Source organism: Lolium perenne, chromosome 3 (assembly GCF_019359855.2).
Source record: "Lolium perenne isolate Kyuss_39 chromosome 3, Kyuss_2.0, whole genome shotgun sequence".
Classification (NCBI taxonomy): Eukaryota; Viridiplantae; Streptophyta; class Magnoliopsida; order Poales; family Poaceae; genus Lolium; species Lolium perenne.
The window spans coordinates 230,112,037-230,126,295 of record NC_067246.2 but is presented as its reverse complement, the minus strand read 5'-3'; the positions used below and the strand labels follow the sequence as shown (position 1 = coordinate 230,126,295).

Here is a 14,259-nt window from a genome sequence, read left to right as displayed (position 1 = left end):
CGCCAGTGGGACTGGTGGAAAAGTACCTGGGAGGTACGGTGGAATTACGGGATAAGTTGGAATGGCCATTTGAGATGGCCGGAACTGAGAAGGGGTTATCCTTACCTATTAGTCTGCCAAATAAAATGGTTTACAAAAAGTTTTCAACAAAGATATAGATATGTCAAAATTCTCGAGAGGAACCACCTCTCGCTCCTTGTCGCCCTAGTTTAGTGCTTGTTCCTTGCTACTACCATATTGCATATCCTTTACTTCTCTCTAAGGTGGTTTGCGAGTACATTCAAACGTACTCATCGGCATTGTTGTCCTGGCTATTTACTTGGCCAGACTTTGAAGAGGAGTACTACGAAGAAGAGGAGTACGACGTCGAAGACGCGAACTAGGTCGCTCTCCCAGTCAGCCGCCTGTAGGGTAAAGGCCTGACGTGGGTTCCACCGCTGTTGAAGTCAAATAAATTCCGCTGCTGTTTGTTGAACTTCGGCCTTGATGGCATATGATGTAAGACTTCCGTACTAATATTATTTCAGTACTGTAATGGATGATGTAATCTGGTATCAGTTCGATTATGTATTCACGATGGAATGATCTTGGGATCGTGAAATTGTATGCATAACAGGAGTTCTGGACTGGTAAGTCCGGGGCACCACAGAGCTGGTATCAGAGCCATCCTGACTGTAGGAGACCTTAGTTAGCATGGGCGTTAGATCAGACCAAAAACTATTTTCTTAAAACAAAGACGTTGACTAAATGCTGAAAACGTTTAAGTCCCTTATCTCCTTCTATTTTCAAAAACTCTACTTGCATTAAAGTTTTACTATGTTTAAAATTTTGCACACTGTGGTCACTAACTTAATCTACCTTAAAATTTGTGTAGATGCCGATCGAGTACTTGCACTTTCACCAGGTCGGGGTGAAGCCGCCCCTCTACTTCTTCGAGCGGGCCCTGGCCGACCTGGCTTTTCGGTGTGGGCGTCCGGCGCCTGAGGTGAAGGGCGTCCGTACCGAGAGGCCGGAGGACTCGGAGATGGCCTGGCTGGTCACCTGCGTCGTCAGGGGGAGCGAGGTTGCCCCCGTTTCTGAGGAGTTCACTGTCAACGTGATGGAGCGCACGTGGCTCGATGGGATGATCCGAGTCTTCCAGGAGGCACTTGCCCGCCTTGCTCTCCTTCACCCGGAGGCTATCGCCGACACTGGCTACCAGTACCTTGGGTTGTGCGACGTCGCGGGTCAGCCCGTGGCCGGCGCTCCGCACCCCGACACCGCTCACCAGCTGCACCACTTGGAGTACCTGCTGCACCACACTCAGACTCAGCAGGACCGCGCCCGAGAGAGGTGCGATCTGCAGGAGGATGAGATCGTGACACTTCGCGCCCAGCTTGCTGCTGCACAAGCCGACTTGGCCAGTGAGCGCAAGAAGAGACTTGCTGCACGCCGGAAGGCTTCACACCTGAAGGCGAAGGTGGCTTCGCTGGAGGCTCTGACTGCTCAGATGTAGGCCACTATTGAGGAGCTTGAGGACGACGGTGAGGATGTCCGCAAGGAGAACGAGGCCCTTCTCAGCGACGACGACGACGACGACTACGAGGAGGAGGACTTCGATATGGAGCCTGATACTGAGGATGAGGCCTTCATCAACGATGAAGATGAGGAGCCTGAGCCATTGATGCCCGAGGAGGACCCCGAGGAGCCAGCCTTCGACGAGGGCGCCCCACCAGCACCGGAGGGTCCTGTCGTGGACCTTGACGACTTCTAGAGTACTACCCCCAGACTCGCACCACCTTACCGTAGGGCGATGATATAGGCCCCCGTGCGATGCGAGTAGACTTATGATGATGGTTCTGTTAAACCATCCATTTTGGTTGTGATGTATGAGACTTATGTTGTGATGTTGTATAACTATGTTGTGCCTTCGGCACCCTACTATGTTATGCTATCGTTTGCCTACTTTGCATTTTCAAGTTTGCGTTTTCAAAGTTGCATTTTTAACAAGCCCTCCCCTTTTAAGTGGCTGCCCATCTCTTTGTTTCCCCATTAATATCTGACCCACATCTCTCCAGGATGGTTGAAACCCGTAGTGGAAACGCCAGCGGGTCCGACCAAAACCCCCCTCCACCTCCGGACCAACCATGGCGCAACTTCTGCGCCTTATGATGGAAGACCGTGAGGCAGCCCGTGCAGAGCGCCAAGCTAACCTTGCTACCCTTCAGCACCTCGCTCAGCTTGCTACTGGAAACGCCAACAACAATAATGGCGGGAACGGGAATGGCGACCACCGCTCTAAACTGAAGGATTTCCAGAGCACCAACCCTCCTGTTTTCGCCAAGTGCACTGAACCTCTCGACGCTGATGATTGGCTTCGCACCATTGAGAACAACCTGGAGGTCGCCGGAGTTTGCGATGATGAGAAGGTGCTATTTGCCACTCACTTTCTTTCTAGACCTGCACGCTCTTGGTGGGAAAATGTCAAGGCTATTCAAGCTGAGGGACACGTCATCAACTGGGAAGAATTCAAGGCCAAGTTTCGCAAGACCCACATTCCATCGGGACTGATCAAGCTCATGAAGGACAAGTTCATGAATCTAAGGCAAGGAAGCATGTCTGTTGTGGAATACATGGACAAGTTCACCACACTGTCCAGGTATGCTCCAGAAGACACCGACACTGAAGAGAAGAAGAAGGACCGCTTTCTGAATGGTTTGCATGACGAGATGCAGAGTATCTTGGTGGCTGTTCCATACCTAGACCTTGAGTCGCTGGTAGATGCCTCTATCATGGTTGAGAGCAAGCGCAAGAATGCGTTTGAGAACCGCAAGCGCAAGGCGATGCTGCAGCAAGGCAGCTCCAGCACTCAGCGACCCCGCAGTTTCCCTCCGCCCAGACCAGCGCCCCAGCCACAGAGGGCACCACCCCCTGCACCTGGCCCCAACAACCCCAACCGCAACTTCAACCCTCAGCGTTCTGGAGGAAGCAACTACAATCCCAACTACAACCGCCAGAACAACATTGTCCGCCCCGTCACCAATGGATGCTACACCTGCGGACAGCCGGGTCATTTCTCCAAGGAGTGTCCCAACAAGATGAACACTGCTCAGCGCCCCAATGCGCCCAAGCCCAATCAGGGTCAAGCCCGTACTGCCGCCGGAAGGAACCAGAACCAGAAGAAACCAGCTGGACCAGCTAGGGGACACCTCAACCACGTCAACGCTGAAGAAGCTCAGGAAGCTCCGGATATCGTTCTGGGTACGTTTCCCGTCAACTCAGTACCCTCCATCATCTTGTTTGATTCCGGAGCATCGCACTCGTTTGTTACTAAGTCGTTCGCTAGAAAAAGTGGCTTAAGGCCTACCATCATGAGACGGCCTATGCTAGTTCAAATTCCGGGAACCTCCACCAAAACGGATCTATCCTGCAAGGATGTTCCTATAGATATTCAGGGGAAGCGTTTTCACGCCAATCTGATAGTATTGGGTGAGCAAGGTCTGGAAGTTATTCTTGGCATGGATTGGATGGTCAAGTATAAGGGTCATATCGACTATGCTCGCCGAGCCATAACCATGACTGCTGAAGACGGCGAGATAATTGAACATATAGCCACCATGCCATCATCGAAGGCCTATGCAAGAAGAGTGTCGCCAGTCCAGCCCTGCATGAAGTACCCGTTGCTTGTGAGTATCCTGAAGTTTTCCCAGATGAATTACCCGGTATGCCCCCTGATCGGGATATCGAGTTTATCATTGAGTTAGTCCCCGGAACTGCCCCCATCGCCCAGCGCCCTTACCGGATGAACCCCCAAGAATTAGTTGAGTTGAAAAAGCAGTTGGATGACATGTTGAGGAAAGGATTGATTCGCCCGAGCGCATCACCCTGGGGATCTCCCGTTATCTTTGTGGATAAGCGGGACGGTACTATCCGCCTGTGCGTGGATTATCGAAAACTGAATGATGTCACCATCAAACAAATACCCCCTCCCGAAGATTGAAGATTTGTTCGACCAGATGAATGGCGCCTAAGTTTTCTCCAAGATTGATCTCCGAACTGGTTATCATCAACTCAAGTTCGAGAGTCAGACATTCCCAAAACTGCCTTCACCACACGGTATGGACTTTTTGAATATACCGTGATGTCCTTCGGACTGACCAATGCCCCTGCCTATTTCATGAATCTCATGAACAAGGTGTTCATGAAGTACCTCGACAAGTTCGTCGTGGTTTTCATCGACGATATTCTGATCTACTCCAAGAATGAAGAAGAGCATGCTGAACATCTACGGATTGTTTTGGGGACTCTCCGAGACCATCCGCTTTACGCCAAGTTTAGTAAATGTGAATTGTGGCTGAAAGAAGTAGGATTCCTTGGTCATGTCATTTATGCCGGAGGAGTGTCAGTCGACCCGTCCAAAATTCAGTCCATCATGGAGAAGAAAGCCCCTACCAATCAGACCGAAGTCCGCGCCTTTCTAGGATTGGCGGGTTATTACCGCAAGTTCGTTGAGGGATTCTCCAGCATTGCGAGACCCTTAACACAGCTGTTGAAGAAGGATAAGAAGTTCGAGTGGACCGATAAATGTGAGGCCAGTTTTCAGGAACTCAAGAAGAGATTAGTCACAGCCCCCGTCTTGCCCATGCCCGATATCACCAAGGATTTCGATGTGTACTGCGATGCATCAAAACTTGGTTTGGGAAGTGTGCTGATGCAGGAAGGCAAGGTGATAGCTTATTTGTCAAGACAACTTCGACCGCACGAGATGAACTACCCCACGCATGACTTAGAGCTTGCTGCTATAGTTCACGCCCTGAAGACCTGGCGCCACTATCTAGTGGGAAATCGCTGTGAAATCTACACCGACCACAAGAGTCTGAAGTACATTTTCACTCAGCGGGAGCTGAACATGAGGCAAAGCAGATGGATGGAGCTCATCAAGGATTACGACCTCGGCATTCATTATCACCCCGGTAAGGCCAACGTCGTAGCCGATGCCCTTAGTCGAGAGCCGTGTTCGCTGAACGCCCTGATCAAGATTGCTCAACCCAGGCTGTATGAAGAACTTGAGGAGTTCGGCCTCGAGTTGGTTAGCCACGGTTTCCTGGCAAATCTTGAGCTGCAGCCTACCCTATTTCATCAGATCAAAGAAGCTCAGGTGGGACATGAAAGTATTGAAGGAACCAAGCGTAGAATGGATAGGGAGGAAGTACCTGGTTTCACGATTGATGCCAAAGGAGTTTTGTGGTACAAAAGACGCATCTGTGTACCAAATATCGAAGACTTGAAGCAACTCATCATGAAGGAAGCCCACGACACCCCATACTCAATCCACCCCGGAGGAACCAAGATGTATCAAGACCTGAAGAAACAATTTTGGTGGCATGGTATGAAGCGTGAGATCGCCTTTTTCATCGCTCGTTGCGACGTGTGCCAGAAAGTGAAAGCTGAACATCAGCGACCAGCTGGACTACTCCAACCCCTCAAAGTCCCTGAGTGGAAATGGGAAGAAGTCGGAATGGACTTCATTACACGACTGCCTAAATCTCAGCGTGGTCACGACTCCATCTGGGTTATTGTAGACCGACTCACCAAGGTTGCACACTTCATCCCCGTCAAAGTGACTTATCCTGGAACCAAGTTAGCCGATTTGTACATGTCCCGAATTATGAGTCTCCACGGAATCCCCAAGAAGATAGTTTCGGATCGAGGTACCCAATTCACCTCGAAATTCTGGAAGAGCCTGCATGAAGCCCTCGGAACCAAGCTAGCCTTCAGCACTGCATATCACCCGCAAACCGGTGGCCAGACCGAAAGAGTAAATCAGATTCTTGAAGATATGCTTCGTGCTTGCGTCCTCGCCTATGGAGAAAAATGGGAAGATTGCCTACCCTTCGCGGAATTCTCTTACAACAATAGCTACCAAGCTAGCCTACAGATGGCCCCTTTTGAAGCCCTATACGGCCGCCGTTGTCGAACCCCTCTCAACTGGTCCGAGACTGGAGATAGTAAAGTTTTTGGACCTAACCACCTCCGTGAAGCCGAAGAACAAGTTCAACTGATTCGTGACCGCCTCAAGGCCGCTCAATCCCGTCAAAAGAGCTACGTTGATTCCAAGCGTCGCGAGCTGACCTTCAAGGTTGGAGATCATGCCTATCTTCGCGTCACTCCGCTCAAGGGAATGCAGAGATTTCACGTCAAAGGGAAGCTTGCCCCCAGATATATTGGGCCCTTCAAGGTTCTCGCTCGTCGAGGTGAAGTATCTTATCAACTGGAACTGCCTGCTGAATTAGCGGATTTCCACGATGTGTTTCATATCTCTCTACTTCGACGATGCCTCCAAGTACCCGACAAGCCTGAGACGTTCAAGAGCATCGATTATCGCACCCTCAACCTCAACACCGACTTAACCTATCGTGAAGTACCCCTTCGGATTCTGGAAGAAGCTGTTCGTCTCACCCGAAGAAGGAAGATTAAATTCTGTAAAGTCCAGTGGACTAATCACTCCGAGGAGGAAGCCACTTGGGAACGAGAAGATCAACTTCGGAAGGACTTTCCCGCACTCTTCAGTTCTTAGCCACCGAATCTCGAGGACGAGATTCATTTTAAGGGGGGAAGGTTTGTAACAACCCAACTTTTGTGCATTGATTAAAAAAAACTGTGGAATATAAATTTTTGGGCCAATAAAAACTTTTTCTATCTTTAAAATTTGCATGCATATAGTTGATCTTGCATTTGATTGTTGGATGTGTGTGCTTGTCACTTGTGGAATTTACATTTGAGTGTGAATCTCTAAAACCCTAAAACCTTTTTGTTCATGTGATCCCTTTTTATTTCTAGTTTTAATTAACTTAATCTTGGCACAAACCCTTGGAGCATCTCACCCTTCTCCCTCTTTACCTGTGTGATTAAAAATTTCTATTTTTCACAAAACCCTAAAACCCTCTTCTTATATGTCACCCTTTCTCAAACCTTGTTTTATTAATTTAAACCTTGTAGAAACCCTAGATCATTTGATCTTTCCCAATGTACTAATAATTTTGGAAGATCATGCCCCTCCCCAAATTTCTCCTCTTCAAAACCTTCCCATCTTTTCTCAACTAGCAAATCTGAAAGTTCTACAAATAAGTGCACCTTTGGGTCACCATAGTTTTGACCTAACCTTTCCCTAGATCATGCTTAGGAGGGCTTATTAAAATTTCATAGGAAATTGGACAAAGGGAGGAGGCCATGCCGGCCACACTCACCATCTCCCTTAATTTGCCATATTTCTCACCATTCATCCACACCAGCACACACACACGTCCAGCTGGACTCACACCACCATGCTGCACCCTCTCTGGCCTAGCTCGACCTCTCTCTCTCTCCCTCTCTTGGACAAATTCATGTGAGCCCGTGCATGTGGAGATAGAAGAGATCTTCCTCTCCCTTTTTCTTTTGGCTTGACCTGCTTGTCCTGGAGGTGCTGCTCTGTCCTCTCTATCACCCTGGCAACCCCTCCTGTTCCCTTCCCTAGCTCCTAGGCCGCCCTTCTGTCGTGTCCGCCCGTGGTCACCCAGGCGCGGACAAGCTTCTTCCCCGTTCGCTCTGCAGCTCGTGCCGCGAATCAAGCGTGTCATCGACGCCTGCTGCAACCTCTCTACCACCCTAGACACCGCCCTGGCTTCCCTCTTTCACTCATTCCCTCTAACCCGCCGTGGTCACCCCCAATGGGCGGCGAGCACGCCGGCCCGGCCACGGCCACGTCGCCCGCTCCACCCTCGCACTCTGGTGTCTTTGGACGACAAGGAAAGCACGGTGCAGTGATCACATGTCACGGAGACACACACCGCGCCGTTCCCTCCCATCACTCGCACGCCACCGTCGACGCCTTGTCGAGTCGCTCCGTCGAGCGCCCGGCAGATCATCCCGCTCCCGTCGCATCTTCCCTCTCCGCCTCGCTGCAGGCCGATGCACACTCGCGTCCAAGCCGTGGCGTCGCCTCTCTGAGCCGCAGCGGCACCGCCCAGGCCAGCCAATCCAACGCTGCCGCCACTTCCCTCGTCGGTGCACGGACATGGTGCACGGTGCACCCGCGCGCCCCTTTTAAATAGCGCACGTCCCTCCTTCCTCTATCTCCCATTGCTCCCACCTTTCCACTACTCCACCAGAACCCCTCCCCAGCGGAGAGGAGCTCAGCTCCTCCCTGCTGTCCGTGAGCTGCTCAACGTCGACGCACCGGTGAAGGTTGTCGTCGCCGAACGATGCCATCTCCTCCCTTTTCCCTCCTCAATAGCTGCACCTATATCTTCTCCGTCTAATGCGATAACTCCCGTGTCCCAGGGTCGACTGCAGGCGCCGCCGTGACGAACGGCATCCTCAGACGGCGCCGTCGATCGCCGGAGAACCGTCGCTGTTTCGGCCGCCACCACCCCTGTTCGGTAGCCCGCACTCCACTGCCTCGAACGCACCCCACTTCGCCGTCGACAGAGCCCCGAGGTGAGCACACCACGCCTCGCCGTTCCGCAGTAGCTAGGTTAGCCGCGGCGCAGACGCTCGCGTCGCGAGCTGGACGAACATGCATGCGCCGTCGGATGAAGATCCGACGCATGCATGCGTCCAGGCAGCTGGCCCGCGCGCCAGCGTGGCCTTCCACCTCGGCACCGTTTGAATCGGCGGCTCCCGCGCGTCGCGGATGGAGCTGGCCCACCCAGCGCCAAATCTCCTCCGATCTGGGCCGCACCGCCAGCCCCGGCCCATTTTCATTTCCTGTTTAAAACTAGTTCAAATCTGCCAGTACATATGTCTTTAGGTTTTGAAATTCCATAAATTCCTCGAGTGCTCAAATTTGTTGATTCAAACCTCTGTGTACTCGTGAATAAAATCTCTACCACAGAAAAGTGCATGCATGTGATTTAGTGCTGTAAAAATGAGCTGTTAAATGAAAACCTAAAAAGTATCTAATTGTGTAATTTATTTAGTGTGAGAGATTTATGAAACCTTTTTGCATGAGGTTAATTTGGTTGTGAAGTGTATGTTAGTAGCTTCATTTTGACACTAGTGTAGCATGCAGGAGCTTCCTGGATTTGAATTGTTTTAGAAAACAAGATCTGTCTAGAGAGCCAGAAAATGATTTTTAGTTTGAAAACTAAAATAGATTTTGAGCCAAAACCAAGTGCTACTGGTAAATATATCTATAGGGTAATTTTGTGCCAAAGGAAATATTTTTCAGAGTTATAGTTTAATTCCAAGAATTTAATTACTAAAACAGAATATCTTTTCAGTATTTGATTTTTATAAAATCTTTTACAAATCAGAAAAATACCAAACCAGTGGGGTTAGTTCACATTTAGTCTCACCTATCCAGGGGTATGATTGGTGTTGGTTGGTGATGCTCTGATACTGGTGCGCCTTGTTGTTTGTATGCTCTGGTTTCTGCCTTAGTTAATTTACCTAGGTCATTTAAAAAAATTGTTTGCATGTGATTCTTCTGCATGTGTGTTCTACATGTTATTAGCTTTCAGTAGGTATGCTGCATACATTTTTGTGACATACAGAAAGATTTAGACCATTTAAATGGTTCCTAAGTCAATTCTGGAATTGCAAAAATCATATCTTTTGTTTTAAAAATCATAAATGGATGAAACCACTTTCAGTAGCTTGCATTAGTAACCCTTTACATACTGTATTGTTTCAAAAAATTTGTGTGAATTATTCTGGTGTGGTTTGTTGATTGGGTATGGCTTGTTGTTTTCTTTTTGCGACGCTAGATTCGAACATCGCCGGAAACGAAGGAGGAGGAGACTTCGGAGGGATTGAAGAGGAAGACCAGGGGAACTTTGCTGATCAAGGCAAGCCACCTCTTGATGCATCTCTGATCCTATATATATCTTACTCTTGCATTATTGCAGGTTTTATAAAGTGCATGTCTTTTTATTTTCATTTCGGTGGTTAGTGCCACCCGGAGTTTTATTGATCCACCCTTAGGGTGCAGCCCTCGTTGGTACCTACTGATTCCACCTTCATTAGTGATATGGTGCTTATCACCTTGTCATCCTTGTCGCCATTTTTCGAAGAAGAATTGGACTATAGGTTGGGAGCCCTGGAAAAATATTTGTGCAAATTGTTTTCTAGCAAAGATGTTTTTCTGGAAAACCTTGGAACAGGGTAGCCCTGCCCAAGTGTGGTTTGATTAAATGTTTTTAAGAAGAAAAGACTTGCTTGGAGCAAGAGAAGTGAAGAAAAATTGTTTTCCAAAACCTTTTGTTGACTAAGTACATCACCGGACCTAGCCAGTACAACCACATTACCCTTTAGTGGGACGGGGCGTAGCGTAGTAGTTTGTCTCGCCTTAGTTTGGGTCCTGCAAATGTAAGGGGTAGTCCGAGCATGGACACCTATCGACCGTGGCCTTCCCGACGAACTGGGAACGCCTTTCCGTCTCGAACAGATGGCAGGGGTACAACCTATGAGCTCCCATTGAATAATGCCCCGCAGTTGGTCGCGGCATTCCGGAGGGTCGAGCTGGTCAGGGAATTTGCTACTCCTGGGAAAACAACCCCTCGGACTCTGGTGTTGGGAGGTACAACTCTAGGCGGCATGTCTTAGGCTAAGGCGAGCAGGCGAAAAACTACGATCGGGTATTTGTCGTGGCATATGTCATTATGCAGGGATGGTGCCCACACGATGAATATTCGGATCTTGTGGGGAAAGTGTACAACCTCTGCAGAGTGTAAATCTATTCGAATAGCCGTGTCCGCGGCAATGGACGTGGGAAAGGAAGTGCTGAGTATCAAAAGGAGTTTTGGTTTATAAAAGTGATTTTCTCAAATATTGTTTTGGGAAAGTGACGCCAGTGGGACTGGTGGAAAAGTACCTGGGAGGTACGGTGGAATTACGGGATAAGTTGGAATGGCCATTTGAGATGGCCGAAACTGAGAAGGGGTTATCCTTACCTATTAGTCTGCCAAATAAAATGGTTTACAAAAAGTTTTCAACAAAGATATAGATATGTCAAAATTCTCGAGAGGAACCACCTCTCGCTCCTTGTCGCCCTAGTTTAGTGCTTGTTCCTTGCTACTGCCATATTGCATATCCTTTACTTCTCTCTAAGGTGGTTTGCGAGTACATTCAAACGTACTCATCGGCATTGTTGTCCTGGCTATTTACTTGGCCAGACTTTGAAGAGGAGTACTACGAAGAAGAGGAGTACGACGCCGAAGACGCGAAGTAGGTTGCTCTCCCAGTCAGCCGTCTGTAGGGTAAAGGCCTGACGTGGGTTCCACCGCTGTTGAAGTCAAATAAATTCCGCTGCTGTTTGTTGAACTTCGGCCTTGATGGCATATGATGTAAGACTTCCGTACTAATATTATTTCGGTACTGTAATGGATGATGTAATCTGGTATCAGTTCGGTTATGTATTCTCGATGGAATGATCTTGGGATCGTGAAATTGTATGCATAACAGGAGTTTTGGACTGGTAAGTCCGGGGCACCACATAAACTGACTCAACATAAAAGTAAAAGAATGGCCCTTCGTAGAGGGAAGCATGGATTGCTATATTTGTGCTAGAGCTTTCATTTTTAAAACATAGAGAGAGCATAAAAGTAAAGTTTTGAGAGGTGTTTGTTGTTGTCAACGAATGGTAATGGGCACTCTAACCCCCTTGCCAGACAGACCTTCAAAGAGCGGCTCCCATGAAACATTTTTATTTTTGGGTGGCACTCCTTCCAACCTTTACTTTCACAAACCATGGCTAACCGAATCCTCGGGTGCCTGCCAACAATCTCATACCATGAAGGAGTGCCTTTTTATTTTAGTTTTATTTGGATGACACTCCTCCCCACCTTTGCTTTCTCAAGCCATGGCTAACCGAATCCTCGGGTGCCGTCCAACAATCACATACCATGGAGGAGTGTCTATTTTTGTAAAATTATGAAGGTTAATTAATTTGGGACTGGGAGTCCCATTGCCAGCTCTTTTTGCAAAATTATTGGATAAGCGGATGAAGCCACTAGTCCATTGGTGAAAGTTGCCCAACAAGATTGAAAGATAAACAGCACATACTTCCTCATGAGCTATAAAACATTGACACAAATCAGAGATGATAAATTTTGAATTGTTTAAAGGTAGCACTCAAGCAATTTACTTTGGAATGGCAGAGAAATACCATGTAGTAGGTAGGTATGGTGGACACAAATGGCATAGTTTTTGGCTCAATGATTTGGATGCACGAGAAGTATTCCCTCTCAATACAAGGCTTAGGCTAGCAAGGTTGTTTGAAGCAAACACAAGTATGAACCGGTACAGCAAAACTCACATAAGAACATATTGCAAGCATTATAAGACTATACATTGTCTTCCTTGTTGTTCAAACACCTTTACCAGAAAATATCTAGACTCTAGAGAGACCAATCATGCAAACCAAATTTTAGCAAGCTCTATGTAGTTCTTCACTAATAGGTGCAAAGTATATGATGCAAGAGCTTAATCATGAGCACAACAATTGCCAAGTATCACATTATTCAAGACATTCTACCAATTACCACATGTAGCATTTCCTGTTTCCAACCATATAACAATTTAACGAAGCAGATTCAACCTTCGCCATGAACATTAAAAGCTAAGAACACATGTGTTCATATGAACCAGCGGAGCGTGTCTCTCTCCCACACAAGCATGCATTTATTCAAACAAAAACAAAAAATAAAAACAAACAGACGCTCCAAGTAAAGTACATAAGATGTGATGGAATAAAAATATAGTTTCACTAGAGGAACCTGATAATTTTGTCGATGAAGAAGGGGATGCCTTGGGCATCTCCAAGCTTAGATGCTTGAGACTTCTTGAAATATGCAGGGATGAACCACCGGGGCATCCCCAAGGTTAGAGATTTCACTCTCCTTGATCATAGTATATCATCCTCCTCTCTTGACCCTTGAAAACTTCCTCCACACCAAACTCAAAACAAACTCATTAGAGGGTTAGTGCATAATCAAAAATTCGCATGTTCAGAGGTGACACAATCATTCTTAACACTTCTGGACATTGCTCAAAGCTACTGGAGGTTAATGGAACAAAGAAATCCATTCAACATAGCAAAAGAGGCAATGCGAAATAAAAGGCAGAATCTGTCAAAACAGAACAGTCCGTAAAGACAAATTTCTAAGAGGCACCAGACTTGCTCAAATGAAAATGCTCAAATTAAATGAAAGATGCGTACATATCTGAGGATCACTCACGTAAATTGGCAGAATTTTCTGAGTTACCTACAGAGAATTTGACCCAAATATCTGAGGATCAATCACGTAAATTGGCAGAATTTTCTGAGTTACCTACAGAGAATTTGACCCAAATTCGTGACAGCAAGAAATCTGTTTCTGCGCAGTAATCCAAATCTAGTATGAACCTTACTATCAAAGACTTTACTTGGCACAACAATGCAACAAAATTAAGATAAGGAGAGGTTGCTATAGTTATAACAACTTCCAAGACACAAATATAAAACAAAAGTACTGTAGCAAAATAAACACATGGGTTATCTCCCAAGAAGTGCTTTCTTTATAGCCATTAAGATGGGCTCAGTGATTTTAATGATGCACTCCCAAGAAATAAGATTTGAAGCAAAAGAGAGCATCAAGAAGCAAACTCAAAACACATTTAAGTCTAACCCACTTCCTATGCATAGGAATCTTGTAAATAAACAAGTTCATGAAGAACAAAGTGACAAACATAGGAAGATAAAACAAGTATAGCTTCAAAAATTTCAGCACATAGAGAGGCATTTTAATAACATGAAAATTTCTACAACCATATTTTCCTCTCTCATAATAATATCCAGTAGCATCATGAGCAAACTCAACAATATAACTATCACATAAAGCATTATTATCATGAGTCTCATGCATAAAATTATTACTCTCCACATAAGCATAATCAATTTTATTAGTAATAGTGGGAGCGGATTCAACAAAGTAGCTATCATTATTATTCTCATCATCAAATATAGGAGGCATATTGTAATCATAATCAAATTTATCCTCCATAACAGGCGGCACCAAAAGACTATTATCATTATAATCATCATAAATAGGAGGCAAAGTATCATCAAAGTAAATTTTCTCCTCAATGCTTGGGGGACTAAAAAGATCATGCTCATCAAAACTAGCTTCCCCAAGCTTAGAATTTTCCATATCATTAGCAACAATGGTATTCAAAGCGTTCATACTAATATGTTCCATGGGTTTTTTAATTTTCGCATCAAACCATCCATGTCTTAACTCAGGAAATAATTTTAAAAGC

The 14,259-nt window shown here is 46.7% G+C and overlaps 1 protein-coding gene across 1 annotated transcript; it reads left to right on the top strand.

Moving 5' to 3' along the window:
• Positions 1–2,126: 2,126 nt before the first annotated feature.
• Positions 2,127–5,561, top strand: LOC139838109 (uncharacterized). The gene is made up of 4 exons (XM_071827461.1): positions 2,127–3,701; positions 4,526–4,705; positions 4,877–5,226; positions 5,438–5,561. The coding sequence occupies exons 1-4, from the start codon at positions 2,127–2,129 to the stop codon at positions 5,559–5,561; spliced, it is 2,229 nt and encodes a 742-aa protein (XP_071683562.1).
• The last annotated feature ends 8,698 nt before the right edge of the window (positions 5,562–14,259 follow it).

Bases quoted from the DNA above. Each gene is read 5' to 3' on its own strand.
- LOC139838109 (XM_071827461.1), top strand. From the start codon at position 2,127: ATGGCGCAACTTCTGCGCCTTATGATGGAAGACCGTGAGGCAGCCCGT. The intron at 3,702-4,525 runs GTATGCCCCCTG...CCCTTAACACAG, and splicing joins TTTCCCAGATGAATTACCCG to CTGTTGAAGAAGGATAAGAA. The intron at 4,706-4,876 runs GTGATAGCTTAT...ATTTTCACTCAG, and splicing joins TGCTGATGCAGGAAGGCAAG to CGGGAGCTGAACATGAGGCA.